We start from the raw sequence: 26,708 nt of genomic DNA, 5'->3' as shown, positions 1-26,708 counted from the left end.
ACTAAAGGCATAGACATTGTAAATGTCTTGGTAATAGGAAATACATTTATTTCCATGACAGAATTAAAAAGCAATTTGGACCGACCAATGTAGATATTTTCAAATACATGCAACTTAAAAGTTTGATATCACGGAATTTCGATTTGAAATCTTTTAGACATCAGAGTAATCTTGAGGGAATCCTATGAGTCAGAAAAGGATATTCAAATGATAGATAAGATATACAAAACCTTGCAGAGAGCGTATCCAACTGACAACCTCTAAGAAAAAAATATAAACTTAAAAATAACTGATATTGGCAGAAGATAGAGGGAATGTTGGAACATAACTAACTAAATTACTGTTAACTAAAATGTTCGCTTAATCCAGTATAAACTAATTTTTATAGAATGTATTATACAAGAGACAAAATTCACAAATTCTACAGCACAACGACAGAGTCATGTCTTAAGTGTAAAACTATCAATGATTCAATAATTTATGCCTTTGGGGAATGCTATGAAGTCCAAAAGTTGGCTGTCAGAAGTATTACAATGTAAATTAACTTTTAATATGTCGGTCTCCATATTTCAAGACATGGCATATGAGGGTGCAGTGAGATACCCAATGGGTTGGAAACTACTTTTCTTGTCAATCATCTTGAAAAAACATTTACTTAAAAACTGGAAAGGTCAAATGCTTTGTTATTTAAATGTTGAAAGGGCGTGGGCGATGGAGTGAAGCAAAATGGTGCAGTTTGAGGCCTTGTGGCGGAAAGTGATGCGGGCGCTGGAAATGGGGGTGTGAGCAGATGGGTCTGGGCAGGTGTTATGTCCTTGACGTTTGTGTGCATTTGTATGCTGTCGTTTGTATGTGTACAGTATGTTTTGTATTGTTTGGATTTTAAAAAAATAAAACAAAAGCAGTGTTCTCAGATCATGGTCCCAGAACTCACAGGGCATGCAGAGTTTGTTCTAGCACTTACACACATGATTGAACTGTCAACTAAACATCAAGAACAGTGGTGTAAAGTACTAAAGTAAAAATACTTTAACTTGGCCCGAGTGCATATGTAACAGTATCGCTTCCGTCCCTCTCTTCGCCTCGAACCAGGGACCCTCTGCACACATCAACAACAGCCACCTCCGAAGCATCGTTACCCATCGCGCCACAAAAGCCACGGCCCTTGCAGAGCAAGGGGAACCACTACTTCAAGGTCTCAGAGCAAGTAACGTCACCGATTGAAACGCTATTAGCGCGCACCACCACTAACTAGCTAGCCATTTCACATCGGTTACACATAAAACTTCTTAAGTGTCTCCTTTAAGGAATTATTTTTTCCGTATACCGGGGGAAATGTAAAAGGGTGTTATATAAAGCCCATCAAACATTTCCTCATTTAGAGTTTTCACGGTAGTTTGAAAGCATGTACAGCAGAAAAAGTATCTGGTTACCATGGAGACTTCTTATGGCTGGGGGGCTGTATTGAGTAGCTTGGATGAATAAGGTGCCCAGAGTAAACTGCCTGCCACTCAGGCCCAGAAGCTAAGATATTTATATTATTAGTAGATTTGGATAGAAAACTGTTTGAATGATGTCTGAGTATAACAGAACTCACATGGCAGGCAAAAACCTGAGAAAAAATCCAACCAGGAAGTGGGAAATCTGAGGTTTGTAGTTTTTCATGTCATTGCCAATCGAATATACAGTGTCTATGGGGTCATATTGCACTTCCTAAGGCTTCCACTATATGTCAACAGTCTTTAGAACCTTGTTTGAGGCTTCTACTGTGAAGTGGGGGCGAATTCCTGGGAGTACTGGGAGTACATTCTGATGAAGATCATCAAAGGTAAGTGAATATTTATACTGCTATTTCTGACTTCTGTTGACTCCACAACATGGCGGTTATCTGTTTGGCTTGTTTTGTTGTCTGAGCGCTGTACTCAGACTATTGCATGGTGTGCTTTTTTTGTAAAGAAAAATTGAAATTTGACACAGCGGTTGCATTAAGGAGAAGTGTATCTATATTTCCATGCATAACAGTTGTATCTATTATAAAGTTTATTATTTCTGTAAATTGATGTGGCTCTCTGCAAAATCACCGGATGTTTTGGAACTACTGAACATAATGCGCCAATGTAAACTGAGATTTTTGGATATAAATATGAACTTTATAGAACAAAACATACATGTATTGTGTAACGTGAAGTCCTATGCGTGTCATCTGATGAAGATCATCAAAGGTTAGTGATGAATTTGATCTCTATTTATTTTTTGTGACTCCTCTCTTTGGCTGGAAAAATGGCTGTGTTTTTTTGTGACTATGCGGTGACCTAACATAATCGTTTGGTGTGCTTTCACTGTAAAGGCTTTTTGAATATCGGACACTGGTGGGATTAACAACGAGTTTATCTTTAAAATGGTGTAAAATACTTGTATGTTTGAGGAATTCTAATTAATGAGATTTCTGTTGTTTTGAATTTGGCGCCCTGCACTTTCACTGGCTGTTGTCATATCGATCCCGGTAACGGGATTTCAGCCATAAGAAGTCAATGATATATATTTATTTTGGGAGATAGAAAAATAGAACTTCTACATTTAAGACAGGAGAAACAAATGGATTCATAAGATAATAAAATACATTTCTTTGACTTTTTCTCAACTTGTTTATATTACTTTCTGGCACGACAAGATAACTTACGGAGTAGGTAGCTAGCTAGCCAGCTATCTTTGAAGCCATGGATTGTGCACCTTCCATTGTTTAGCTAAGTAGCTACCTAGCTAGCTAGGTGATTTTCTTTTGAAAATAAGGCAGAGGACAGCAACATTTACCTCCATAAATGTTGTTTATATTGATTTACATACTGAATGAAGCACGTAAGGGACGTCATGGACACCTATAACTTTTCACTTCATTTAAGGGGGACATTTTCCTTAAACTGACTTAAAACTTTTTCCTTCAAAGTTAAGAAAACTTTATGGGTAAAGATAAAAAATAAAATGTACTTAAAATGTTTTATGGAACAGGCCCCTGTGCTTTGTTATTTATATTTTTAACAACTTTTACTTCACTAGATTCCTAAAGAAAATAATGTATTTTTTACAGCATACATTTCCCCTGACACCCAAAAGGGCTTATTACATTTTGAATGCTTAGCAGGGCATATCATAGATATATATATTTTTTAAATGGTGCCATCTGGTTTGCTTAATACAAGGAATTTAAAATTATTTAAACTTTTATTTTTGATACTTTAGAATATTTTAGCAATTACATTTACTCAAGTAGTATTTAACTGGGTGACTGTCACTTTTACCTCATTCATTTTCTATTAAGGTATCTTTACTTTTACTGATGTATGACAATTGAGTACTTTTTCCACCACTGGTCAAGGACCACCTTGACTGAGAGCATTACAAATGTATAATGATAGTTAGTTGTCATCAGCTTGACATACAGTGCATTTGGAAAGTATTCAGACCACTTCACTTTTTCCACATTTTGTTATGTTACAGCCTTATTTTAAAATCGATAAAATAAAAAAAGTTCCACATCAATCTACACACAATACCCCATAATGAAAAAGTGATAACAGGTTTTTAGATTTTTTTTGCACATTTATTAAAAATAAAAAACAGAAATACCTTATTTACATAAGTATTCAGACCCTTTTCTATGAGACTTGAAACTGAGCTCAGGTGCACTCTGTTTCCATTGATCATCCTTGAGATGTTTCTACAACTTGGAGTCCACCTGTGGTAAATTCAATTGATTGGACATGATTTGGAAAGGCACACACCTGTCTATATAAGGTCCCACAGTTGACAGTACAGAGCAAAAACCAAGCCATGAGGTCAAAGGAATTGTCCGTAGAGCTTCGAGACAGGATTGTGTTGAGGCACAGATCTGGGAAAGGGTACCAAAACATTTCTACAGCATTGAAGGTCCCAAGAACACTGTGGCCTCCATCATTCTTAAATGGAAGAAGTTTGGAACCACCAAGACTCCTCCTAGAGCTGGCCGCCCGGCCAAACTGAGCAATCGGGGGAAAAGGGCCTTGGTCTGGGAGGTGACCAAGAATCCGATGGTCAATCTGACAATTTAATTTAATTGAATCCATTTTAGAATAAGGCTTTAACGTAACAAAATGTGGGGGAAAAATCAGGGGGGTCTGAATCCTTTCCAAATGCACTGTATGTATCAATACCACCAAAAATCTACTCTAACACGGAAGTTCACCCACCTGAACAGTTTCTTTAAGGAGGTGAAGCTGTAGAGCGTGAACAGCAGCATCAGCAGGACTTTGATGGGCAGCTCTGTGACAACAAAGATTGAGAAACAAACATTAAGATCCTAATCATACAATATTAAATTTCTAATTGCAAATAACAAAATGCCTTCTCAGAGGGAGCCCAAATGGCTCCAGTTATGGCTAGTTGCAGAGGCTCTTACCGGCTGCAGTGAAGAGAAGTGGAAACAGAGAGTAATGCCCCGTGGTGGTCAGCATCAGGAAGATCCCAGCATCCTCTCTGCTCTCAACTGCTAGTATGCTGCCAAACAACAACACAAAACCCATTACAACAGGAAGAGGAGCTGTACAATAAAGACGTAACCAACTATGCCACAGAGTTGTATTCATTAGGCACCAAACGGAAGAACATTTACTGAAACAGGGAGGGACGACCAGAGATGTCCAATGAGAAAGCCCATTATAATTTTCAGTTGCAAAACGTTTTGCTACAGTGTGCCCCGATGAATATGACCCAGTTGCTATCAATGGGTCAATGATAGCAGAATCTGATATCAGCATGTCAGCAGTTCACCTGAAGGGCAGTATGGCCATGAGGATGGCCTTCTCGTGGACATGCCAGCCGAACATGAAGGAGCCCAGGGCACAGACCACCAGGCAGCGCAGGAACCCCCGGGCACCACGCGGACGACACCAGATACTCAACACTGCAGGCTGAGGGGGGTGGGGGGGCAGGAAGAGAGGGGGGTATATTAACTTTTTACCTTTTACTTTAGGCTGGTGCACATTATTCTAAATATTTATAGTAACAGTCAAAGGTTTGGACACACTTACTCATTCAAGGGTTTTTCTTTATGTTTTTTTACTATTTTCTACATTGTAGAATAATAGTGAAGACATCAAAACTATGAAATAACACATATGGAACCATGTAGTGTCCAAAAAGTGTTAAACAAATCAAAATATATTTTATACTCTTGAAAGTAGACACCCTTTGCCTCGATAAGTACCACATTCCTCTGTACAAACAATAGTACGCAAGTATAAACACCATGGGACCACGCAGCCATCATACCACTCAGGAAGGAGACGTGTTCTGTCTCCTAGATATGAACGTACTTTGGTGCGAAAAGTGCAAATCAATCCCAGGACAGCAGCAAAGGACCTTGTGAAGATGCTGGAGGAAACAGGTACAAAAGTATCTATATCCACAGTCAAATGAGTCCTATATCGACATAACCTGAAAGGACGCTCAGTAAGGAAGAAGCCACTGCTCCAAAACCACCATAAAAAAAGCCAGACTACAGTTAATGATCGGCTATGAAAAGCCAACTGACATTTACTCCTGAGGTGCTGACTTGTTGCACCCTCGACAACTACTGAAAGAAACCGATTTGAAGACAACAAGTAATGACATCACTGTGCACCAATGATATGACCACTGTTTCGTTGATTGACTGTATTTTAAACCAATGACCACTGATCGTCTTGAAATCTAGCTGGGTAGATAGCCAATGAGCTGAGGTAAATGGCAATATGCAATGGTTATGTTTTGGAAGACCAACCCATGTAGTAAGCTCCAGCATATTACGCGCAGCATTGTTTGGTAAATGCACAGATTCAGCTGTTTATATATCAATCAGTATGGCGACTAAGTCAGGGAAAGCTAAATCGAAGTCTAGATATACAGGTGTACACACAATTTTAGAAGAAATTGATCGTAAAAGTGAGACAGAGATTGTTGTAGGACGATTCATTTAGCGATTCCCAAGTGGAGGAATATTTTTGAACGGAGAGGACATGTTTTGGACTGGTAAATTCTGCTCATGCTAATGCCCTTGTTTGAAATTAATAATATAAATATGTGATTTTTATTTTATTTTAGAAGCAATATATGAAAATCTAATGTAATGAAATGTGAGATGCGTGTGTCTGCCGCCCCACCCCAACTCACATGAAATAGCCTATTTGAGGCTGTTGAGGGGAGGGCAGGCCCACAACAATGGCCAAAGTGAAATGGAGACAGTAGATACAGCTGGTCTGTTGTAATATAATAAAGACAGTAGATCTAGCTGGTCTGTCATAATATAATAGAGATATATATAATATATATATCTGTTTATTATACCTGTTGATACTCACGTTATAGCAGAAAGAGACTGCTATGGCACCTGGCATCAGCAGCACAATATTGTGTAGAGCTTTGGCAAAGTGGGTGGGGTTATATCCTTCCTGTTTTGCCCTGTCCGGGGTCTCATCAGATGGGGCCACAGTGTCTCCTGACCCCTCCTGTCTCAGCTTCCAGTATTGGGTGTTAGAATACCATTTTGGCATTTTGAATATAGTTATTTGTTTCAAAATGTATACCTTCACCAATTTGGCCACTTGGGTACATTTGGGCTACTTGTGTGGGACACCAGGGTGATTTCATGATAAATGTCATGTAGCACACTCATTTTGGAAGTTATCATTCTGAAACTTTGCACAAGTACTGTTGCCCTCTTATGTTTTTCACTGAAATTGTCCCCACCATCCTATCTGAATGTTTGTTTTATCTTGTTCATTTTAAAAATGATGATACAACAATAAAAATAAAAAAGCATATGTTTTTTTTCATTGTTTTATCTAAACCAGATCTATTGTGTTATATTCTCCTACATTCAATTCACATTTACACAAACTTCAGATTGTTTTCTTTCAAATGGTACCAAGAATATGCATATCCTTGGTTCTGTGCCTGAGCTACAGTCAGTTAGATTTGGGTATGTCTTCAGGCGGAAATTTAAAAAAGTAGGGGGTAGCTCTTCCGACTTCAACTGTATTAAATGTTTTACTCCCCGTACCTGCTTCGTCTCTCCAATGTGTCAGTTGGAACCAAAATTATTTTTAAATTGTTTCTTTCTGAACAGAACCATTATTATTTTTGTTTTGTTCCATTGTTCCGACTTGTAAAATGAAGTTCTGAACCGGTCCCAACCCCAAAAAAGCACAGGTTTATATGGTTCCTTTCTGTTCCTTTTTAAACCTTTGAAGTCGTCATTAAATGACTTCACCAACCAGTGTGGATAGAGAAGCTTGCTAATTGGGCTACCTAGGCTATAGTTGTTTACATGCACGATGGTGTAGTGCGTGAGATGCCACTGAAATTTTGAGGGTGGGGAGAGAGCGAGAGATGGTGGAGGGTGAGGCTTGGGTTTAAGCGCTTGGCACCTTGTTATGACATGCATTATTTGAATTAGGCCCACATAATTATACCTACGGAGGAGCGGCATATATGGAGGAACTTTGAATGTCTTTGAACTTCCTAGAGTTGGCTTAACGTTGGACCAGAAACTAGCTAGCTAGTTAGCTAACAAGCTTGTGTGTTCAGCGCGTCACCCGAATTAAAAACATGTCTTACCTTTTAGTAGTTAATAAATCCAATGTGAAAAGTGATAACTATAGTATCCGTAACTAGAATTGAATACATTAATACATTCCTCTTTAAAAGTAAAAAAAATCTCTCCCTAATTTCTGAATCACGCTTGTAACATCAGCTTTTGGAGGGTGCAGGTTGTCTACACATGCACACACACTGGCAAAGATTTTCAGCTGGCAGGCAGACACAGAAAATAGGTGTCTTGTTATGTTTTTTTGTAGGACTGAAGAAAAATGCCTGGAACGTAAAATAATGTTATTAAACGGTTCCCATTCTTTTAAAATAATGGTTCTGTTCCGGAACAGTATAGCTAGATCACTTTAGTTTCCGGTTCCGATTCTGTTCCTCGAAAAATGTCGAGGAACAGGCTGCAGAATGTCTAAACAAGGCTGCAGAATGTTAGCCTGAGATGATGCTCACCATTATGGAGAGCAGAGTGCAGATGAGTGTGATGGAGGGAGAGACGGAGGGGAGGATGGAGTGCTGGAACTCCTGCACCAATCCACCAGTCATTGAGGCTTTGGGAAGCTTTGCCACATCCAACAGCTTCAGACGCACACCTGAGAAACACACCAGCCATTAAACCCCTGTTAAATACCCTCAAATACCTTCAAACCGGTAATATTATTCCATGAATCGGTGACTCTCCAGCCCATAATAAATACAAATACTCTCCAGCCAATTAATAGGCTACTTTCTAGCAATCCAACATTTTCTCTGACAACCCCCTATTGAATTTGGCCTTTACTACTATATCCCATTGAAACACATTCATAAATGTCAAAAAAGAACATCCACATTTTTTTCCCTAAGAAACAAGTTATTGCAGTGTCTGAAGTTCGACATCGGCAGATGTGCTGGATTGAGATGCATCCAAAGCAAAACATATCTCTATCTTAAACTGACTGATAAAATATATATTACTTAGATTGACGCACAGGTGTGTCAATCGACTCTAGGGGGTTAAATCATAATGCATAAGATTATATGGACAGGGAGGACCTGATCCTAGATCAGCACCTATATCAGCTCCTATTCACTTTGTGAATACGGGACCATACTGAAGTCATAGAGAGAGAACACAGTGCCTTACCCAGCACAGACAGAGCTTTATCCACCATGTTGTAGAGGGCCCAGACGTTAGGGGCCCAGTAGGCGTGGCACAGGCCCCTCTTAAAGGGGAAGAGTCTGGAAAGGACCTGGGGGAGCTGGCCCTGAGAGAGAGAAATTACAGTCACTAAACTATCCCTTTATTAAGACAGCAGCAGATACTCAATCACATTCACCAGTTCATTAATTATTTGACCTGGCTCAGTGCATCACTAATACAAAATAACTGACAGAGCAGTTTGATAAAGTACAACAAAAAGTTAACATATGTTATGTCATCTTTATTTTATCAGAGTCATACTGAGACCAAGGTCTCTTTTACAGGAGCCCTGAATTACATCAATTACAGAAAACACACACATCAATATAAATACAAAATGCAAACAGAAAGAAAGAAAAACATGGTCATAAAAAACAAACACATTCATCAGTTACAAGGTACTCAATCAGCTTCCTGAATTCCCCTAGAGGCACCAAAACATCACATTTAAGAAGATTTCTTACACCTTACTGGTGGAACAAACTAAAAGCTGATTTACCTAACTCAGAAGAGACCAAAGGAATTTCCAGAGTTAGCCATCCCGAAGACCGGGTGGGGTGGGTAACTATGTCTAAAGTTTAGTAATGATGTTAGGTACAGTGGGCCTTTTCGTAAACGGCTTTATAAATGAAAACAGCAATGTATCAACTTACGTGAAATCAAAGAGGGCCAACCAACTTTCTGGTAGAGAATGCAGTGATGAGTACTAAAATTCCCGCCTGTAATAAACCGCAGGCGCTATGATAAGCTGCATCTAGCGGCTTTAATGAAGTGGCAACTGCGTTCATGCAGATGATGTCGCCATTGTCTAGCACCGATAGGAACATCGACTGAATAACTACTTTCTACTATTTAGCGAGAGCCAGTACCTAGTTCTATAGAAGCCCAATTTTATTCTCAGCTTCTTTACTAAGCCATCAATATGCTTTTTAAAAAGACAGCTTTTTATCTATCCAGACACCCAGATATTTGTAAGCTGGGACACAATCAATATGTACACTATGTATTTTTTTGCGCTCTAGAGAACAACATATACTTACTTTTACCTGCATTCAATACAAATTTCAGGTCAATAAAGTTTTTCTGTAATAAAATGAAGGCAGACTGTAGTTCAGATAGATCCTGGTCAACCGTGGGGGCAACAGCATACACAACAGTATCATCGCATACAAGTGCAGGTGACAACTTTTTACAGACAAGTCAATATTGTTAAAGTAAACAGTCAAAAATACAGGACCCAGAATCGACCGCTGTGGGACACCTTTCGTAATATCCAGGAAACCTGATTTAACACCATCAGTATATAGAACTCAATATGCATCTGTCAAGTCATTTTTAAACCAGTTACATGCAGCCTGGTCTAGGCCAATTGAGGAAAGCTTCTGAATTAGCAGTAAGTGATCAACAGTATCAAAAGCATTTGACAGGCCAATGAAGAGGGCAGCACAATGTTGACTTTTATCCATACAGTTAACCACATAATTTATAACTAGGGATGCAGCAGAGATCTGGTCTAAAACCCGACTGATATACATTTAGAATACATTTCAAAGACAAGAAATATCTTGGCTGAGAATGAATTAAGGATTCTAATATTTTAGCTAGGCAAGAAAGTTTAGAAATAGGGCAATAATTATTTAGGTCACAAGGGTCACCATCTTTGTGAAGGGGGCTTACATAGGACGCCCAAGGACGCCAAACCTTGGGGATAGTACCAGATATAATCGGCAAAATATGGGCTAATGATTCAGCAATCGGGGGCAGAGAGCTGCAGCAAAAATATAAGGGGTCGAATTAGCTTCCAGAAAACTACATTTTCAAAAAACAGACCAAAATAAATCAGTTTTAAACTATTTCAAGTTTTACATTGAAAGTCAGTGTTTTTTCTTTTTCTTCAATAGAGTGAGAAAGGGCGTGAAACTATGGTTTTTCTTCACACAACATATTTTAGTATGATTTCATCGAATGACAATAAAAGTGCAATGCTATTTGGCTAGCAGCCACACACTACATGACCAAAAGTATAAGGACACTCGTCAAACATCTCAAAAAAAGGCCTACGGTTTCCCTTCACCGGAACTAAGGGGCCTATTCCGAACTATGAAAAACAGCCCAAGACCATTATTCCTCCTCCACCAAAAACTTTACAGTTGGCACTATGCATTCGGGTAGGTAGTGTTCTCCTGGCATCAGCCAAAACCAGATTCGTCCGTTGAACTGCCAGATGGTGAAGCGTGATTCAACACTCCAAAGAATGCGTCTTCACTGCTCCAGAGTCCAATGGCGCGAGCTTTACACCACTCCAACCGAAGCTCGTCATTGCACATGGGGTTATTTTAGGGCTGCTCGGCCATGGAAACCAATTTCATGAATCTCCAGATGAACAGTTATTGTGCTGACGTTGCTTCCAGAGGAAGTTTGGAACTGTAGTGAGTGTTGTAACCGAGGACAGAGGATTGTTACACGCTACACACTTCAGCGGTCCCCTTCTGTGAGCTTGTGTGGCCTACCACTATGCGGCTGAGCCGTCGTTGCTTCTACTTTCCACTTCACAATAACAAAACTTACAGTTGACCGGGGCAGCTCTAGCAGGGCAGAAATTTTACGAACTGACTTGTTGGAAAGGTGGCATCCTACGACAATGCCACGTTGGAAGTCAATGAGCTCTTCATTAGAGACTCAGAGCTAGAAAATGGTATATCATACACTACAGTTAAGAAACAAAGGGAAAGTAATTATTTGAACGTTGATAAACTTGTAACCCCACTTTTGAGAAAATGGCCCTTGAATGTTTTGGTACGTCTATCAGCATGTCTGTATACAGTTGTCGCAGTGACATCATGAACATAATTGGCATAACTGGTGTATTTTAACACCAATAAACCCACCCGTTTGAAAATTAATTTTGTATATGTCAATCTAGTAAACCAGGCAAATAAAAGCAACTTCATAAAATAAAAAAATTGTTTCTAGCTTGTTAGCTAGCTAGCTAGTGTTAAGTTTAAGGCTCCAGAGTGGCGCAGCGGTCTAAGGCACTGCATCTCAGTGCTTGAGGTGTCACTACAGACCCTGGTTCTATCCCGGGCTGTATCACAACCGGCTGAGTTTGGGAGTCCCATAGGGCGGTGCACAATTGGCCCAGCGTTGTCCGGGTTATAATATCTGAAAATGTAGCAAGCTAGACTCTCTTACCTGTATACATAAATGAACGCTTCTCCCTCGCTGCCATCATGGTTGCCCTTAGTTTGAGGATGTTATTCGGAGACAGGTGTTTTATAGGTGTTCTCTTTTCGACTCCCTGTGCATTTGCAATGAGACACCTGAATTTTCTCCATCTCCTTAGCTATCATACTCTGCTTCCATCGGGCATTCCACTGATTTCAAAACTCGGTCCTCCAGAAAGTGGAGTGCACTTTTGCAGTTTTTCATAATATCTTTCAAAAAAGCAGAGTTAGAAAGGATTATCTACACATATTGAGCAGCTCATGCTGTAGACAGAAGCGTGCTACATGGCAGACCAATCCGAAATCATCTCTTGGCATGTCCAGCCCATCCATTATCTCAGCCAATCATGGCTAGCGGGAAGGTTCCTGTCTTTTTCTGTGGGTAAACCAACTAGGCTCGTAAATTAACAATTGTATTCGTATTTACAGGCAACATACAAGTTTGTTATTAAGGCACATGTAAGTTCACATATTCCAGAAGGCATTTCTGCCCAAAAATGCATTTTAAAGAAATGCCTCTCTTGTGGACTAATGACACGCGACATACGCCTAGTTTCCTGAAACAAGTCACATTTTAGATGTGCATTTACAAAATGCAGCAAGTGTTTTATCTTTCCTTTTCTGGGTGAAAAATGCCAAATCCTGCATAAATGCGAACCTGACAGAGGTAAAAATAGACATAAATGGTATCTACATCAGCATGCTCTGCTAGAATTCTGCTGTTGTACTGACAGAGTACCTACTGTACCATAGCAATGAACGGACCAAAGGACAGGGCGCCGACAGAGATCACAATAGATCCCAGAGCTACCAGACGAACAGGACTGAAACTGCTCCATCTCACAGAGCCATCTGAAGGAAACACACAGAGAGGAACAGAGTGAATAAACAATCATATTATCTTATTTTTCAGAATCAAATTCATTTGAGATGTCATCAACCTGTATTCACGCTTACTGTTACCCAGGTAACATCTCTGGTGTTTCTCCTGAAAATGTTCCTTTTCTGTTTTTCACCCAACAGCTAACTCTTGAGTTACCCTGTGTAACCTGCTAGCTCTGGTGTTATCTCTGTTACCTGTGTTGTCCTCAGTGAAGCAGTAGCTCCGCAGCAGGAAGATCCCGTAGGCAGGAGCAATGTACAGGTAGATGTGTTTCAGGTTTAGGAGAACAGTGAAGAGCAACGCCCCCTCCAGGTGTCTGCCCTGCTCAACCAGAAATAATGTCATAAAATAGCTTCAAATGTCTGTATGAAAAGACAGTAATCCGCTTATAAAAAAAATCCAGACGGATTACCAAGACGCTTACTCAGAGCATGCACTAACCAGGTGGCAAGTGTCTTCACTGACATTTTCAACCTTTCCCTGACCCAGTCTGTAATACCTAGATTTTTCAAGCAGACCACCATAGTCCCTCTGCCCAAGAATGCCAAGGGAACCTCTCTAAATGACTATCGTCCCATAGCACTCACATCTGTAGCCATGAAATGCACTCCAAGCTCATCACTAAATTAAGGACCCTGGGACTGAACAACTCCCTCTACAAATGGATCCTGTCTTTCGGACAGGTAGCCCCAGGTGGTGAGGGTAGGCAACAACACATCCGCCATGCTGACCCTCAACACGGGGGCCCCTTTAGGGGTGCGTTCTAAGTCCCCTCCTGTACTCCCTGTTCACCCACGACTGCAACACCATCATTAAGTTTACCGACGACACGACGGTGGAAGGCCTGATCACCGACGATGATGAGACAGACTATAGGTAGCAGGTCAGAGACCTCACAGTGTGGTGTCAGGACAACAACCTCTCCCACAATGTAAGCAAGACAAAGAAGCTGATCATCCTCAACTAACCGGTGCCTCCGCACATTGACTCTGCACCGGCACCCCCCTGAAAATATTGTTATTTTTAACTGCTCCTCCTTAATTCCTTGTTACTTTTATCTCTTATTCTTATCCATGTTTTTTGAAACAGCACTGTTGGTTAGGGGCTTGTAAGTAAGCGTTTCACTGTACGGTCTACACCTGTTGTATTCGGTGCATGTGACTAATAAAATTTGATTTGATCTACAGGAAACAACGGGCCGAGGACGCCCCTATTCACATCAACGAGGCTGTAGTGGAGCGGTTCGAGTGCTTTAAGTTCCTCGGTGTATACATCACTAAGGACCTATTATGGTCCAAACACACCAACACAAGTCGTGAAGAGGGCACAACAACATCTCTTCCTCCTCAGGAGGCTGAAAAGATTTGTCCTGGGTCCTCAGATTTTCAAAAAGTTCTACAGCTGTACCATTTTTAGCATATTGACTGGTTGCATCACTGCTTGGCATCTGACCGTAAGGCACTACAGAGGGTAGTGTGTACGGCCCAGTACATCCCTTGGGCCGAGCTCCCTGCCATTTATACTAGGCGGTGTCAGAGGAAGGCCCAAAAAACTGTCAAAGACTCCAGCCACCTAAAGACCGCTCTCTCGGCTACCGCATGGTAAGCGGTACCGGAGCGCCAAATCTGGGACCAAAAGGCTCCTGAACAGCTTCTACCCCCAAGCCATAAGACTACTGAACAGTTCATCCAATGGCCACCCGGAGTATTTGTATTGACCTTTTTTTGTTGCACAGACTCTCTTGGACCGGCTCTATGCACACTCACTGGACTCTACCCACACATACTTCACTGTCATCTAACACACACACACACTGCTGCTACTCTGTTGAGCTATCCTGATTGCCTAGTCACTTTTACCCCTACCTACAGTGCATTCAAAAAGTACTCACACCCTTTGACTTTTCCCACATTTTGTTGTGTTACAAAGTGGGATTCAAATGGATTTAATTGTCCTTTTTTTGTCAATTATCTACACAAAATACTCTCGAATATCAAAGTGGAAGAATTCTAACATTTATATTAAAAAAAAAAAACAATGAAAAATAAAACATTAATATATATTGATTAAATAAGTATTCAACCCCCTGAGTCAATACATGTTAGAATCACCTTTGGCAACTATTACAGCTCTGAGTCTTTCATTTGCCCATTATTCTTTAAGCTCTGGCAAGACCAATTCCAGATTGTGCGATAGATTTTCTAGCAGATTTAGGATGACCAACCTACCCATGCTAGACTACGGAGCCGTAATTTATAGATCGGCAGGTAACGGTGCTCTCGCGCGGCTAGATGTTATATACCATTCAGCCATCAGATTTGCCACCAATGCTCTTTATAGGACACATCACTGCACTCTACACTCTGTAAAATGGTCATACCTGATGCAAGACCCACTGGTTGATGCTTATTTATAAACCCTCTTAGGCCTTACTCCCCCCCCATCTGAGATACTTACTGCAACCCTCATCCTCCACATACAACTCCCGTTCTGCCAGTCTCATTCTGTTAAAGGTCTCCAAAGCACACACATTCCTGGATCGCTCCTCTTTTCAGTTCCCTGTGGCAAGCGACTGGAACGAGCTGCAAAAAACACTCAAACTGGATCGTCTTAACTCCATCTCTTCATTCAAAGACTCAATCATGGACACTCTTAGTGACAGTTGTGGCTGCTTCGTGTGATGTATTGTTGTCACTACCTTCTTGCCCTTTGTACTGTTGTCTGTGCCCAATCATTTGTACCATGTTTTGTGCTGCTACCATGTTGTGCTGCTGCCATGTTGTTGTCATGTTGTGTTCCTACCATAGTGTTTTTTTTACGTGTTGCTGCCATGTTGTTGTCATGTTGTGTTCCTACCATAGTGGTTTTTTTTACGTGTTGCTGCCTTGTTATGTTGTTGTCTTAGGTCTCTCTTTATGTAGTGTTTTGGTGTTTCTCTTGTCCAGCAGGAGACCTTTTGCCTTTTGGTAGGCCGTCATTGTAAATAAGAATTTGTTCTTAACTGACTTGTCTAGTTAAAAAAAAAGTTTATTTTTTATTTTTTTAAAGAACAAGTCAAAACTCTAACTCAGCTACTCAGGAACATTAATATTTTCTTGTCTTCTCTCACCAATTTCGTGGTATACAATTGGTAGTTACAGTCTTGTCCCATCGCTGAAAATCCCGTACGGACTCGGGAGAGGCGAAGGTCGAAAGCCATGCGTCCTCCAAAACACAACCCAGCCAAGGTGCACTGCTTCTTGACACAATGCTGCTTAAAAATATTTAAAAAACGTACACCTGGCGACCGGCGTGCAATGCACCCGGCCTGCTACAGGAGTCGCTAGAGTGCGATGGGACAAGAACATCCCTGCCGGCCAAACACTCCCCTAACCCGGAAGATCCAGGGCAAATTGTGTGCCGCCCCCATGGGCCTCCCCGTCGCGGCCGGCTGCGAAAGAGCTTGGACTCCAACCAGGATCTCTAGTGACACAGCTAGCACTGCGATGTAGTGCCTTAGACCACTGCACCACTTATATTTTCTTCTTGGTAAGCAACTCCAGTGTAGATTTGGCTTTGTGTTTTAGGTTATTGTCCTGCTGAAAGGTGAATTCAGCAGGACAGTGTCCGGTGGAATATTTTTATTCTGTACAGGCTTCCTTCTTTTCACTCTGTCAATTAAGTTAGTATTGTGGAGTAACTACAATGTTGTTGATCCATCCTCAGTTTTCTCCTATCACAGACATTAAACTCTGTAAATGTTTTAAAGTCACTATTGGCCTTTCACCACAGTGAAATCCCTGAGCGGTTTCCTTCCTCTCCGGCAACTGAGTTAGGAAGGACACATTTATTTTTGGAGTTAATGGGTGTAATGATACACCAGCCAAAGTGTAATTAATAACATCATCACGCTCAAAGGGAATTAAATGTCAGCTTTTTTTTTTTTTTTACCCATCTACCAATAGATGCACTTCTTTGCAAGGCATTGGAAAACCTCCTTGGTCTTTGTGGTTGAATCTGTGTTTGAAATTCACTGTTTGATTGAGGGGCCTTACAGATAATTGTATGTGTGGGGTACAAAGATGAGGTAGTCATTAAAAAAATCATGTTAAACACTATTAATGCACACAGACTTGTTAAGCAAATTTTGACTCCTTTGCCATAACAAAAGTGGTTGAGTACTTATTGACTCAAGACATTTCAGCCTTTCATTTTTAATCAATATTTTTAAATTTCGAAAAACATAATTCCACTTTGACATAGGATATTGTGTGTAGACCAGTGACCAACAAATCTCAATTTAATCCATTTTTAATTCAGGCTGTAACACAAAAAATGTGGAAAAAGTCAAAGGGTGTGAATACTTTCTGAAGGCACTGTACATATTACTTCAACTACTTCGTACCCCTGCACATTGACTCGGTACCGGTCCTCCTTCTATTTGGCCTCGAAATTTGTTATTTTTTTGTGACATTTTTTCAGACTTTTTAACTCTGCATTGTTGGGACAGTACGCATAAGTAAGCATTTCACGGTAAAGTCTTCACCTCTCGTATTCGGTGCATGTGACAAATACAATATTATTTGATCAATACTACATTCAAATGAAGAACAAAATGGCATAACCATTCATGTTTCTTAAACTTATCTAAATAAAGGATCTTAACTTTGCACATGATTCAGCATGGTCGAGTTAAGCAGGAATCATTGGTGTTGTGGAGAAGGGTGGTTGGGTAGGTACAGTACCTGTAAATGTCTTGCCACTGATAGCAGTAGTATTCCAAACAGGAAACCATTGTACTGGAAATGAATGTCTGGATGGAAACACTAAGGACTTGAGAGACATGCTGGTTAATACCTGTTATGGTAGCTAACAGCATTAAGTGATCCCTATTAACCACTTATTTTTCTAGCGTTAGTTTCACTAGACTGCTTAGTTACAGCTCTATAGAGTTGAATTGCCATAATGAACTAGGTCATGTAAGCTCATTGACCTTGTCAACACAGTTGGGTCATGTTCATTAGGGCAGTTGGTGGTCTTACCTTTTGACCTGATAATGATAAAGTAAATTAAGGTGGTAATTGGGAGCATATTCAGTGTGCAGGCTTTTCTCTTCTTTTCATGTTCATAAGGGCACACCGTTTTAAAACATGAGTTTTATATGAGTTTCTTATTGGACAGGTCTCTGTAATCCTTCCATGTTTCAGTGTGTTTTCTTTCATATTGGAGGCCTAAAGAACACAACCCAGGTCTCAGAGTAGTGAGTGAAGGATACGGTCAACGATGAGGAGGCCAAAGTTCCACAAAAGCAGAGCTGCCAGGATGAAAAATGGATGCCCCAGGAGGTCCTTGGAACCCTTCTCTTCCCTCACACTTCTACAGCATCTGCAGGAAGAGAGAAAAACAGTGGTTATAAATGGGGGACTGAAACACACTGTACAGTATATACAAAACACAAAAAATAAATATTAACAAAGAAAATCCTTAAAGAGACAGTGCAGTCAAAAACATGATTTTCCTGTGTGTTAAATATATTTCCACACTATTAGGTTGGAATAATACTATGCAATTGTGAAAATGATGCCCTTTTAGTGTAAGAGCTGTTTGAAAAGGACCTGAAATTTCAGCTTGTTTTGCATGGGTGGGGTTTTGCTATAAATTATCAGACCAATAACAAAGTGTGCCCTCCTCTCTGCCAATAATGTACAGTTATGAATATAACTACTGTTCCCTGAATGAGGGAACAAGGAATAACATACTATGGGGAGTCAACGACCAATCACATTCACCTGAAGAAAACTAAAACACACCCAATGAGCTAATAAATGCAGAGCCTGCCCTTGCAAGCCCCGCCTTCCTAGATATAACATCAGCGCTCCCATGACTTTCCTCAATTCAGTACTGCTCTTCAGCAAGCCCAAACCACCTGACAGTGCGATAATGCGCACCTCCCACGGAAAGTATATCCGCACCCACGTTGAGAGATGCGGAGGCTATGTCACCCTGAGCGATTGGAAATGCGCACTAAGAGCAGATAATGGGTTAGGAGAGAGACTGCCTGTTGATGTACGCCACCGATGTCGTGCTCACCCTGCGGGACACTACCCGGGCCATGGGAACCCCCTGCGACAACAAGGAGTCAACGCACTCAGGCGCGACTGGGATACCTTGAGCAACTGATGGCAATGGCGAGATGCGTCCAGATGTGTATCTACAGTGCCTTCAAAAAGTATTCACACCCTTTGACTTTTCCAACATTTTGTTGTGTTACAAAGTGGGATTAAAATGGTTTAATTGTTTATTTTTTGTCAACGATCTACACAAAATACTCTTAATGTCAAAGTGGATATTATTTTTATTTTTTTATTGTTAAGAAATTATGAAAAATACTACTATATCTTGATTGTGTAAGCATTCAACCCCCTGAGTAAGTACATGTTTGAATTACCTTTAGCCGCGATTACAGCTATGAGTCTTTCTGGGTAAGTCTCTGAGAGCATTCCACATCTGGATTGGGCAAACATTTGCCCATTATGTCTTTTTTTTATTTTTATTCAAGCTGTCATATTGGTTGTTGATCATTGCTAGACAACCATTTTCAAGTCTTGCCATAGATTCTAAACCAGATTTAAGTCAAAACTGTAACTCAGCCACTCAGGAACATTCACTGGCTTCTTGGTAAGCAACTCCAGTGTAGATTTGACCTTGTGTTTTATATTATTGCCCTGCTGAAAGGTGAATGTATCTCCCAGTGCCTGGTGGACAGCAGACTGAACCAGATTTTCTTCTAGGATTTTTCCTGTGCTAAACTCCATTCTGTTTCTTTTTTATCCTGAAAAACTCCACAGTCCCTAATGATTACAAGCATACAGATAACATGATGCAGCCACCACTATGCTTGAAAATATAGAGAGTGGTACTAAATGATGTGTTGTATTTTCCTCAAACATAACACTTTGTATTCAGGACAAAAACTTTTGCAGCTTTAATTTAGTGACTTGTTGCAAACGGGATGGAAGACAGTGTCTGATGGATCATTTGGGTGTATTGATACACCATCCAAAGTGTAATTAATAACTTCACCATGCTCAAAGGGATATTCAATGGTCTGCTTTTATTTTTACCCATCTACCAATAGGTGTCATTCTTTATGAGGCATTGGAGAACCTCCCTGGTCTTTGTGGTTGAATGTGTGTTTGATATTCACTGCTTGACTAAGGGACCTTACAGATTGTATGTGTGGGGGTACAGAGATGAGGTAGTCCTGACAAAATCATGTTAAACACTATAATTGTACACAGAGTGAGTCCATGCAACTTGTGACTTGTTCAGCAAATTTGTAAAAATGTATAAAAACACTACTCCACTTTGACGCCATGGGGTACTTTGTGTAGGCCAGTGGCAAAACATCTACATCTAAGGCTGTAACACAACAAAATGTGGAATAAGTCAAAAGGTGTGAATACTTTGGTGAAGGCACTGTATGTAAACCAATTGCTGGGACGCACCGACTGTACTAGCCACCGAAGTGTGAGCATTTTGAACTTGCACTCCTTGAGATGCTTGTCCAAACCACACTTTTCCAGGATGGGACACAGCAATCCATTGCTGTTTGGAACTCGGGAATACAGGTTGTACCAACCGCTCTGTGCTTCAGACATGGGAACCACCCGAATAGCCCGCTTCCAAAGAGAGGAAATCTTCTCTCTCAAAACAGGCGATAGGACCCACCCACGGTGACGCCTTGAATGCCCGCCACTGGGCGGAGCATGCGGTCAACCACCTACGAGACTGCATGGACTCCATAGTTGAGACAAATCAAATTGTATTTGTCACATTCACGTGTTTAGCAGATGTTATTGCGGATGTAGCGAAATGCTTGTGCTTCTAGTTCTGACAGGGCAGCAATATAGCAATATAATGAAATGTGGCAAAAGGTCGCAAAGTTCAAGGGGGCCGAATACTTTCGCAAGGCACTGTACATATTCTTTATCCCCTTACACGTATGTCTATAAGGTAGTAGTTTTGGAATTGTTAGCTAGATTACTTGTTGGTTATTACTGCATTGTCGGAACTAGAAGCAAAAGCATTTCCCTACACTCGCATTAACATCTGCTAACCATGTGTATGTGACAAATAAAATTTGATTTGAACACAGACATTCAACTCCCTCCAAAGATGATTTTCTATGGGGTTGAGATCTGGAGACTGGCTAGGCTACTCCAGGACCTTCATTGCCCGGGCGGTGTGTTTGGGATCATTTTCATGCTGAAAGACCCAGCCACGTTTCATCTTCAATGCCCTTGCTGATGGAAGGAGGTTTTCACTCAAAATCTCACGATACATGGCCGCATTCATTCTTTCCTTTACACGGATCAGTCCTCCTGGTCCCTTTGCAGAAAAACAGCCCCAAAGCAGGATGTTTCCACCCCCATGCTTCACAGTAGGTATGGTGTTCTTTGGATGCAACTCAGCATTCTTTGTCCTCCAAACGAGGACAACAACGAGTTGAGTTTACCAAAAAGTTATATTTTGGTTTCATCTGACCATATGACATTCTCCCAATCTTCTTCTGGATCATCCAAATGCTCTCTAGCAAACTTCAGACGGGCCTGGACATGCACTGGCTTAAGCAGGGGGACATGTCTGGCACTGCAGGATTTGAGTCCCTGGCGGCGTAGTGTGTTACTGATGGTAGGCTTTGTTACTTTGGTCCCAGCTCTCTGCAGGTCATTCACTAGGTCCCCCCGTGTGGTTCTGGGATTTTTGCTCACCGTTCTTGTGATCATTTTGACCCCACGGGGTGAGATCTTACGTGGAGCCCCAGATCGAGGGAGATTATCAGTGGTCTTGTATGTCTTCCATTTCCTAATAATTGCTCCCACGGTTGATTTCTTCAAACCAAGCTGCTTACCTATTGCAGATTCAGTCTTCCCAGCCTGGTGCAGGTCTACAATTTTGTTTCTGGTGTCCTTTGACAGCTCTTTGGTCTTGGCCATAGTGGAGTTTGGAGTGTGACTGTTTGAGGTTGTGGACAGGTGTCTTTTATACTGATAACAAGTTCAAACAGGTGCTATTAATACAGGTAACGAGTGGAGGACAGAGGAGCCTCTTAAAGTTACAGGTCTGTGAGAGCCAGAAATCTTGCTTGTTTGTAGGTGACCAAATACTTATTTTCCACCATAATTTGCAAATAAATTCATTAAAGATCCTACAATGTGATTTTCTGGGGGAAAAAAAATCTCATTTTGTCTGTCATAGTTGAAGTGTACCTATGATAAAAACTACAGGCCTCTCTCATCTTTTTAAGTGAGAGAACTTGCACAATTGGTGGCTGACTAAATACACTGCTCAAAAAAATAAAGGGAACACTTAAACAACACAATGTAACTCCAAGTCAATCACACTTCTGTGAAATCAAACTGTCCACTTAGGAAGGAACACTGATTGACAATAAATTTCACATGCTGTTGTGCAAATGGAATAGACAACGGGTGGAAATTATAGGCAATTAGCAAGACACCCCCAATAAAGGAGTGGTTCTTCAGGTGGGGACCACAGACCACTTCTCAGTTCCTATGCTTCCTGGCTGATGTTTTGGTCACTTTTGAAAGCTGGCGGTGCTTTCACTCTAGTGGTAGCATGAGACGGAGTCTACAACCCACACAAGTGGCTCAGGTAGAGCAGCTCATCCTGGATGGCACATCAATGCGAGCTGTGGCAAGAAGGTGTGCTGTGTCTGTCAGCGTAGTGTCCAGAGCATGGAGGCGCTACCAGGAGACAGGCCAGTACATCAGGAGACGTGGAGGAGGCCGTAGGAGGGCAACAACCCAGCAGCAGGACCGCTACCTCCGCCTTTGTGCAAGGAGGAGCAGGAGGAGCACTGCCAGAGCCCTGCAAAATGACCTCCAGCAGGCCACAAATGTGCATGTGTCTGCTCAAACGGTCAGAAACAGACTCCATGAGGGTGGTATGAGGGCCCGACGTCCACAGGTGGGGGTTGTGCTTACAGCCCAACACCGTGCAGGACGTTTTTAATTTGCCAGAGAATACCAAGATTGGCAAATTCGCCAATGGCGCCCTGTGCTCTTCACAGATGAAAGCAGGTTCACACTGAGCATGTGACAGACGTGACAGTCTGGAGACGCCGTGGAGAACGTTCTGCTGCCTGCAACATCCTCCAGCATGACCGGTTTGGCGGTGGGTCAATCATGGTGTGGGCTGGCATTTCTTTGGGGGACCGCACAGCCCTCCATGTGCTCGCCAGAGGTAGCCTGACTGCCATTAGGTACTGAGATGAGATCCTCAGACCCCTTGTGAGACCATATGCTGGTGCGGTTGGCCCTGGGTTCCTCCTAATGCAAGACAATGCTAGACCTCATGTGGATGGAGTGTGTCAGCAGTTCCTGCAAGAGGAAGGCATTGATGCTATGGACTGGCCCGCCCGTTCCCCAGACCTGAATCCAATTGAGCACATCTGGGACATCATGTCTCGCTCCATCCACCAACGCCACGTTGCATCACAGACTGTCCAGGAGTTGGCGGATGCTTTAGTCCAGGTCTGGGAGGAGATCCCTCAGGAGACCATCCGCCACCTCATCAGGAGCATGCCCAGGCGTTGTAGGGAGGTCATACAGGCACGTGGAGGCCACACACACTACTGAGCCTCATTTTGACTCAGGCCTACATCAAAGTTGGATCAGCCTGTAGTGTGGTTTTCCACTTTAATTTTGAGTGTGACTCCAAATCCAGACCTCCATGGGTTGATAAATTCGATTTCCATTGATAATTTTTGTGTCATTTTGTTGTCAGCACATTCAACTATGTAAAGAAAAAAGTATTTAATACGAATATTTCATTCATTCAGATCTAGGATGTGTTATTTTAGTGTTCCCTTTATTTTTTTGAGCAGTGTACTTTTTTGCCCCACTGTAAGCTCTGCAGGTGGACATATTAGGAATGTTTGAGAACCACACAAATAGCCAACTAATGGACAGTTCCCTGCTCCACTCTCTCGCTGGGTGGCTGGTAGCCTAGGTCATGTCTGCCTCACCGCTCACATAGCCTAATGGAAAACACAACAAGCTCCTGGGTTTATAAAATAATAATATTATCTTAATTTAAAACATTTCCGACCTGCAATATAATTGTTCTGAATCGCGAGCCGACCTGCGAGTTGAAAGAATGTTTTCATTCCACCTGCCAGCTGATTTATTTGCAGCTCAACCGCAGGAAAATCATGTGTATCCAACCCAATGCAGGACTCTACCTCAATCAGACAGTCCAGACTGTCTGATTGTCCCAGACAGTCCTATCAAAATTATTGCTTTTTAAAATACTTTCTGCTAAGACGTTATATTTGACCATTTCAATTGTAAACAATCACAGAAGGCACTTAATTGTTACCCAGAAATGATAAACACAGCTGCATTATACCTTAAAAGTCTGAGTATGATGACCAACGCAGTAGTACATGTCTATTTATGATACTTTAATACTTAAGGCATCCTCCATGCATAAAACATATTTATTTGCATTTCTTTAGCTTCTTCCCTTCCCCTGGAGAAAACACTCACTCTTTGACAGCGTAAATGAAGACTATGTCCGTCACGATGACAGAGAGCCTCTGGAAAAGGATGGTAGCAGGACTGGTGTAGAGGAGATTCTGCACCACCAGCATCTCCTTGTCAAAATGCTGAGCCACGTGGGACAGGCTATACTCAAACCAGGCGAACAAAGGAGGGTAGTCCAGGGTCCACTCTGAGGTGTTCTACACAGAAAGACAAAAACACAGTCATAAACATTTGTATTCTATAGGTAAAATTTGACTTCCGACAGGCAATGCTCCCTCTATTTTGTGGGGGCAGTGAGCAAATTTTAGGTCTGATGAGCGCAAACTTGAACATTGTGAAAATTCTGTGCATCTTCCAGCGTGCGTTTACCTTGACCACTGAAGCTGTACCCATTTTAAGTTACAGTTTCAGAAAGTAGTCAAGTAGGCTACTGGGGATGATCATAATGTAGGCCTACCAGAGTGGCCTACCGTCAGAAACAATAGAGAAATGCATTCCATTCCATAGCATGGAAATAGCTGTTCTATCATTCAGCCTACAGTGGCCAATGTGTGGTGTTCAATGTAGGCCTACATTCCATGAAACTTTTGGGAAAAAAACATGCAGGGCTTGACATTAACCTGTTTATCCACTTGTCCTTCAGACAAGGAGGTGATTGAAAATGTTGTTGCGTTGTTTGATTCAAGAAACCACTTTATAAAATGCATTATTCCCATACCATTATTACAGTGAATCAGACAAATGATGCTACCCTCTGCCTATTGGCTACTTAGCTTATTCATGCCTGTCTCAAAATACAACACTGCCCCTTTAAGACCAAAAAAAAGCTCTTTACCCAACTCACTTTTCAAAGATGTCTAGAAATGTACACATTTTGTGGTCTTGTAAGAAGCAATCACACCCCCATTGCTTACTACAAATTATCTATAACTGGGATAATAACTTACTAACTAGCAAAGGATATGAACAAATGTGCACACGTGGCTACATGCAGCTCTTGCTTTGATCTCAAAACAAACTTATCTACTCACGACCACTTATGCAGTAAACACATTCCAGTTCAAAGTGAATGGCACAGATGCATTATGGCAATGGTCTATTTGCATATAGGCCTGAGTCATGCCTGTCAATGCTATAGAATCCTACTCCAAAGCGTTCTGCCTACAACTAAATCTCTTGCTTAGTTAGTTTTGCACAGTTTCGGTATGTTGCATTATGTTTCAAGTCTGAGCATGATGACCAATGTTGTACATGTCTATTTATGAGAAAGTGGCTAATGTTGCGTTGATTCCACCACTGCCTACATGTACATGTTATGTCAATTACCTCGACTAACCTGTGCCCCCGCACATTGACTCTGTACCGATTCAATTACAATTCCCACAGTAAAGGGAAACATTGGTTGTCTTAACTAAGGGGTTCAATCTCATGCTTCTATGCGATGGCTGATATATATTTTTTTGCGATGGCGGATATTTAGAGGGAACATTGCCGACAGGTGGCGTCACTCCTACGCGACGCTCTTCCCTCAATCTCTGTTTGATTTCGTCACTCTATCTGGCGTAAAATAATGATTTCGCTATAGGATTTGTAGCTAGAAATAGCAATTAAGGGGTGAGTGACACTTTTATACATGCATAATATATGATTTGTATGTATGTACGCATGCATGTACAAACCTCATGGTACCATTTTGACACAGGAAGGCTGTGAGTGATGGCGAGCCAGTTCCTGTGAACCTCAAAGTCTGTGGAATGACTGAAATATCCAGAAAACACCGTCATAGTCAACAACACAACACCACAACACAACACAATGTACCTCTGTTAAAAAAAACGTTAGTTAGTTAGATAGTTAGTTATAGGACAGTGTAGTTATGAGTTTTTGATGCTCTTATGACATTTTCCTGATGAGAATAAATGCCCTAACCACTTATTTATAGTTAGTTTATAGTTATGTGTATAAACGTGTATGGTTGAATAACTTTTTCAATACAGTGGCAAAGCTGCCAATGCAGTTATCAAGCTAACGCTAGCTAGCGACACAACTAATCAATGAAGTGGAACAGATACGATACCTTGAAATATGCATGTTTAGAAATCTATAATAAATTATTTGAATGTTTCACTTACTATGCGTTTATCAAAATACATTTCAGGAAAGAAACGCCGAGTGCTAATGCAGGAAACCAACTCCAGTCGTCTGCTCTGGGCGTCGCCATGACACTTTTTGGGGGGGTTTGTAAAAATAAA

General features: G+C 41.3%; 1 protein-coding gene across 2 annotated transcripts in view; it reads right to left on the bottom strand.

Annotated features, from left to right (window-relative positions):
• The window catches only part of alg8 (ALG8 alpha-1,3-glucosyltransferase), a 28,903-nt gene that overhangs the window by 1,801 nt on the left and 394 nt on the right, over positions 1 to 26,708 (bottom strand). Inside the window, exons 2-13 of one of the 2 annotated variants that reach the window (XM_021563254.2) lie at positions 26,589 to 26,681; positions 26,136 to 26,214; positions 24,460 to 24,653; positions 18,159 to 18,268; positions 17,629 to 17,696; positions 13,099 to 13,225; positions 12,770 to 12,873; positions 8,741 to 8,861; positions 8,068 to 8,207; positions 4,804 to 4,943; positions 4,433 to 4,530; positions 4,224 to 4,296 (exon numbers count right to left, since the gene is read on the bottom strand). In XM_021563254.2, coding sequence (XP_021418929.1) covers positions 4,224 to 4,296; positions 4,433 to 4,530; positions 4,804 to 4,943; positions 8,068 to 8,207; positions 8,741 to 8,861; positions 12,770 to 12,873; positions 13,099 to 13,225; positions 17,629 to 17,696; positions 18,159 to 18,268; positions 24,460 to 24,653; positions 26,136 to 26,214; positions 26,589 to 26,681 — 1,347 coding nt within the window. The remainder of the gene's footprint in view (positions 1 to 4,223; positions 4,297 to 4,432; positions 4,531 to 4,803; positions 4,944 to 8,067; positions 8,208 to 8,740; positions 8,862 to 12,769; positions 12,874 to 13,098; positions 13,226 to 17,628; positions 17,697 to 18,158; positions 18,269 to 24,459; positions 24,654 to 26,135; positions 26,215 to 26,588; positions 26,682 to 26,708) is intronic. The other variant, XM_036944391.1, reaches the window with a different exon arrangement.

Source organism: Oncorhynchus mykiss, chromosome 15, assembly GCF_013265735.2.
Source record: "Oncorhynchus mykiss isolate Arlee chromosome 15, USDA_OmykA_1.1, whole genome shotgun sequence".
Classification (NCBI taxonomy): domain Eukaryota; kingdom Metazoa; phylum Chordata; class Actinopteri; order Salmoniformes; family Salmonidae; genus Oncorhynchus; species Oncorhynchus mykiss.
This window is presented reverse-complemented; position numbering and strand designations above follow the sequence as displayed.